The following is a 5,842-nucleotide window of genomic DNA, read 5'->3' on the forward strand; positions in this document are numbered from 1 at the left end:
GCCTTCTCTGCCCACAACCAGGTGAGCCTCCAGCCCCTCACAACCCCCTCCTGCTCCTGCCACACCGCCCCCCTGGCCCCTCTCGGCCAGCACGCTCGGACCCAGCCTCAGCAGCCCTCACGCCTCCCCACAGCCCCACACCAGCCTCCCCACTGACCAGCCCTCCTGCAACACCGCCCCGAGCACCCCCACCGCCCCCACCTGCCTCACACCCCTCTCTGCTCTCACCTTCTCTCACCTTCTCTTGCCTGCCCTCCCAGGGCCCCTCCACACCACACCCATGGCCTGCTACGACCTCTGCCGCCCCTGCGGACCCACCCCGCTGGCCAACAGCTGCAACGAGCCCTGTGTCAGGCAGTGCCAGGACTCCACCGTCCTCATCCAGCCCTCCCCCGTCCGCGTCACCTTCCCAGGGCCCATCATGACCTCCTTCCCCCAGAGTACCTTCGTTGGATCCACCGCAGGGGCTGCCCTGGGCACGGAGCTCAACGTCCAGGGACAGCCCATCTCCGGCGGCTTTGGGGCCGGAGGCTACGGCCTGGGCTATGGCCGTGGCTTTGGCTACGGCCTGGGAGGCCTGGGCTGCTCTGGCCTGGCAGGCCTGGGCTGCGCCGGTACCTGCTGAGAGTCTTTGCCACCACAGCTGACACCCCTGCACCTGCCCTTCTCACTCTTGCACCAATATCTCCTGCAAGCAAAGCACCTCGGCTGATGGTCGCCCTCCTTGCACCTCACACCTCGCCCATCCCACTCCCTGCTCCTCTCTCTTCACTTGTTTCACTCAATAAAGTTCTCCTGCATCAAAGCCTGACATGCCTCTGCCTCCTTTATTCTGCCAGGGCTTTTCCAACTTCACCCCCTACACAGCCAGGCCTCAACAGGCCAGCGGGGTGGGTGGAAAAGGGCCACAAGGCCTCTCCTAGGAAATATCTCACCAGTACCACCAGCAGCACTCACTGGCTCTTGAGGGTCTGTCACAAAGTTACACCAGCCCATCACTCATCACACTCAGGCTTTGACATGACAACATTCCCTGGCACACCCCAACCCTTTGCTCCCACCCCAAACACCTCCAGTCCCTCTTACACCATCTTCTCTCACAGACAGGTCTCAGGACCACCCACACAAGGGGTGTCCCCTCGTGCTCCAAGGACCTTGGGGAACCCATGCAGGCTGTCCAGCTCACCACCCACCCTTCCACAGGGTCCTCAGCTCACCCAGCTCTGGGCCCTTGTTGCACTGTCCCTCTGGCTGCCCGCTCCCCATTCCTCCTGCCTGGCAGTCCCCGGGCCAGGATCTCCCCTTGTTGTGGGTCTTCAACTGATCCCTGCTGGAGATGCCCCGGCCACCATCCCCTGTTCACTGCAGGGCCCCACAGGGACCCATTCTGGGGGTCTCTGCACCACCAGCCTCCCTCTCCAGGGGCCCTGCATCACCTGTGCACGTGACCCCAAGCCCCCATCCCTCTGCTCTCACGTCCCACAGCAAGTGCCCTTTGGGAGGTCACCGTCACTGGGCATTCCTCAGGCACAGCCTGGAGACCTTGGAACCAGGGGCAGGGACAAGCCTGGGACCCTGCTCTGCTGACAATTTGGGGCTCTGCGGGGTTGGGCTTGATCTTTGCCGGACACCAAGTGCCCACCAAGCCCCTCTCTCAGTCCCTTCCCACCAGTGGACAAAACAGAGAAGATGGGGAAAGGCTCCTGAGTGGAGTTAAGGAGAGGGAGTTCAGTCACCAATCACCATCGTGGGCAAAACTGACTGCACTCAAGGAAATTATTTTAATTCATTTAAAATTCAACTATCGAGTAAGATAATGGGACAGAAAACCAAACCTTAAATACCTTCCCTTCACCCCTCCTTCAGCCACACTCAACTTCACTCCCCAGTTCTCTGCCCCCTCTCCCCAAGTGGCTCAGGGCAATGGACAAGGTGCCTTGGGGTCAGTTCATCCCATGTTGGTTTTGCTGTTCCTTCCTCCTCACACTTCTCGCCCCCTGCTCCAGTGTGGGCTCCATCCCACACTCACAGTCCTCCAACGGGGCCTTCCCATGGGCTGCATTTCCATACAAATGGCTCCAGCCTGGCTCCCTCCCACGGGGCTCAGGCCTTCAGGAACACGCTGCTCAACGTGGCTCTGGAGGGGCTCCCAAGCTCTCCCAACAAACCTCCTCCACGGCGGGCTCCTCTCTCCAGGGGGCCACAGGTCCTGCAGGAGCCTGCTCCAGCTCGCCCTCCCCACGGCCTCACAGCCTCTTTGGGCACTCCCTGGCTCTGCTGGCAGCTCCTCCTGGGGCTGCAGCTGCATCTCTGCTCCACCCTGCACCTCCAGGGCTGCGGGGGACAGCCTCACCCACCATGCTCTGGCTCCACGGGCTGCACAGCACATTCTGCTACAGCCCCTGGGCCACCTCCTCCCTCCCTCGGCACTGCCCTTCATCACCCCACACTTCTTCCTCTCACATGGTTTCTCTCCTCTCTTCCACCTCCTCTTGAGCACTCATTGTGCCCCTTCCAGATCAGGCTGTGATCACAGAATGGCTGCATCAATGAGGATTGCCTCTGCTTTGTCCAGCAGCTGATCAACATGGAGCCAGTGGGAACTCGCTGTGTCAGACACCAGGGAAGCTTCTGGAACCTTCTCCCAGAAGCCACACCTGCAGAACTCTTGAGACCAAAACCTGTCAGCAGCTGAACCTGAGACACTCAGATACAACCTTAGCAGAAGTAGAGACAACCAGGCCCCCAGAGAGCACACCGGCGAGGGGGTGGGGGGCAAGGCTGAGCCTAAAACCAGGCTGTGTGAGCTGGGAGAAAGCTGGAGGGGGAATCCAACAAAATGGAAGGAGATGCCCATCATGCCGGCACAAACTCTTCTTTGGATGCTCATCTTCAACAAGAGCACAAGCCCTGTGACCCCAAAGGTCAACTTGCTGACAGCAGAGCACAGCCAGTGACAAAGGCCAGGCTCAAAGACAGGCTCAGTGAGCTGGCAGTGAGGCTGGAAGGAAGGAATGGGATTGAAGGGGCAGCCCCTCCACCCAGCACGGCTGCACAGGCCCAGACCAGCCCGACAGGCTGAGAGGGAATGGGGCCCCTCTAAACAACTCACCCACAAACCAAAGCCCCCGAGGGACACCGGGGTGACCTTACTGATGACACCCCACCTCTCCAGTGCTTTGCTCACATCAGACAAATGCCCTGACCTCCATATTTCATGTAAATCCTCCCAACAACCAACCCATCAAGCTGCCGCCAAGGGTCAGATGGACGCGGCTCGAGAGCAGGATATGGAATCACAGAATTCCACAAAGGAACATCCGCAAAATGACAGGAGAGAGGAGCCAGTGACCATTCACTAGTAATTATAGTTTTTGCTCACAGTCCAGATGTTACAACTTAGGAGTTATATATTGTGAAATCTCATGGCTTGAATGCGGAATAAGGGAATTGGCGTCACAGAGCAGCCAGGGCAAAAAGGATTGAGCCCCAATGAAAATTTGTTTCTTGCATTTGTTCAGGAGGCAAGAAATAAAGTTTAAATGACCAAGTACCTTGTGATGAAAATTTCAGAAATCTAAATGGACCATAGGAATCAACGTGACCAGCTTGAAATCAGCTTGAGCAGCTGCAAGTTTTCTAGTTCCTCTCTCTTGATCTCAATCACAATTGCAGGGGATGAGCTCTCTTTCATCCCTCAGAATTGCTCCAAAGGACTATGACCTTTCAAGTTGATGGAGAGTGGCCTCCCCAAGACATCAAATGGCTCCCTCAGTATTCCTGGGTGCGACACAATGACTGATGGACATCCAGTAACACAGAAGAGGTGACCAGTCAGCACAAAGCACCCACAAACCACAGCACATGAGGACCACAAAATCACCTCACTGATGACATCACACCACTCCTGGGCTCTGGTTGTTTCTTCAGCCCTCCCTGACACACATCCAACAATCAACCCTCCTCAAATCCCAACTCCTCAAGCTGCCGCCAGCTGACAGGGCTGGGCCAAGGCTGTGCCGCCCCTAAGGGAGCAGCATAAAAGCCGGCCAGGCGCCTCTCTCCCTGCCACGCTTCTCCTCAAGCCTTCTCCTGCCTTCTCTGCCCACCACCAGGGGAGCCCCCAGCCCCTCACAACCCCCTCCTGCTCCTGCACACACGCCCCCCTGGCCCCTCTCTGCCAGCACGCTCGGACCCAGCCTCAGCAGCCCTCACGCCTCCCCACAGCCCACACCAGCCTCCCCACTGACCAGCCCTCCCTGCAACACCGCCCCGAGCACCCCCACCACCCCACCTGCCTCACACCCCTCTCTGCTCTCACCTTCTCTCACCTTCTCTTGCCTGCCCTCCCAGGGCCCCTCCACACCACACCCATGGCCTGCTACGACCTCTGCCCGCCCCTGCGGACCCACCCCGCTGGCCAACAGCTGCAACGAGCCCTGTGTCAGGCAGTGCCAGGACTCACCGTCCTCATCCAGCCCTCCCCCGTCCGCGTCACCTTCCCAGGGCCCATCATGACCTCCTTCCCCCAGAGCTCCTTCGTTGGATCCACCGCAGGGGCTGCCTGGGCACGAGCTCAACGTCCAGGGACAGCCATCTCCGGCGGCTTTGGGCCGGAGGCTACGGCCTGGGCTATGGCCGTGGGCTTTGGCTACGGCCTGGGAGGCCTGGCTGCTCTGGCCTGGCAGGCCTGGCTGCTCCGGCATTTGCTGAAGGTTCTTGCCACCACAGCTGGCACCCGCTGGACCTGCCCTTCTCACTCTTGCACCAATATCTCCTGCAAGCAAAGCACCTCGGCTGATGGTCGCCCTACTTGCACCTCACACCTCGCCCATCATACTCCCTGCCCCTGTCTCTTCACTCCTTTGACGCAATAAAATTCTCCTTGCACCAAAGTCTCTCAGGCCTCCCCTTTTTTGATTCCAATGCTTTTTACATCTTTACTCGCACAAGGCCAGGGCTCTACAGCCAGTGAGAATCTGGAAAAAGGCCACAACACCTTTCTTAGCAAATCTGTCACCAGCACTAACACAGACGGGCAATGGAACAGGGGTGGAGGGGGCCCTGCCACAACATGGCACAAAACCCCATCACCTGCCACACCAAAGGCTTCCACACAACAAGGCTCCCTGCACACGCCTCTGCAAAGTCTCTCTGCGCCAGCACACACTGCACAAACTCTCTTCCCCACCATGACTCTTCACCTGCCCAGCACAGACACAACATCAGCCACTTGGCCAGGATGCAGTGCAAGTGCTTCAACCCTCCTGCTCAAACCAACCCCGCAAGAGCAGTTGGCCTGGACCATGGCCAGTTCAGCGTTACAGCTCCAGGCACACAGACTCTCCACCTCCTCTGCCACACTCTCACCTCCCTCACACACAACAAGGCTTGTCTTCTTTGGCCATGCAATTCATCTGTTTCCCTTGTGTCCAGGGCCCCTTGTCTGCCCGTGTGTTCTGCTGACAAGAGCTGGGCTCCCTCCACTTCAGTCCCTGCCAGCAGGGATTCACACACACTCAGGACACTCCCCTGGCCAGCCCTGTCTCCTGCCAGTCCCAGCTCTCTCAGCTTCTCTATCAAAGATGCTCCTGCCTCCTCAGTACCATGATGGCCTGCACTGCATTTCATCCACTAAATCCATGAGCTTCTTCCACTGGGGATTCCAGAAGTGTCCCCAGCACCTCATATGAGAGCTCACCAGTGCTCAGGGGACAGCAGGAGTCACCTCCCACTACTTCATCACACTTCCCAATCCTGACCTGCAGATTTCTGGCCCCTTTTCCCATACTGAACGATGGCACATCCTGAGGCCATGTGCTCTCCAGAAAAACCACCAAGA

At 58.5% G+C, this 5,842-nt stretch overlaps 1 protein-coding gene across 1 annotated transcript in view; it reads left to right on the forward strand.

The window, feature by feature from the left end:
- The first annotated feature begins 280 nt into the window (after positions 1-280).
- The window catches only part of LOC135405886 (maestro heat-like repeat-containing protein family member 1), a 67,782-nt gene continuing 62,220 nt past the window's right edge, over positions 281-5,842 (forward strand). Inside the window, 2 exon segments of the mRNA XM_064640441.1 lie at positions 281-614; positions 4,354-4,702. Coding sequence (XP_064496511.1) covers positions 281-614; positions 4,354-4,702 — 683 coding nt within the window.

The sequence above is a fragment of the Pseudopipra pipra genome, chromosome 1 (genome assembly GCF_036250125.1).
Source record: "Pseudopipra pipra isolate bDixPip1 chromosome 1, bDixPip1.hap1, whole genome shotgun sequence".
In the NCBI taxonomy this organism is placed as follows: domain Eukaryota; kingdom Metazoa; phylum Chordata; class Aves; order Passeriformes; family Pipridae; genus Pseudopipra; species Pseudopipra pipra.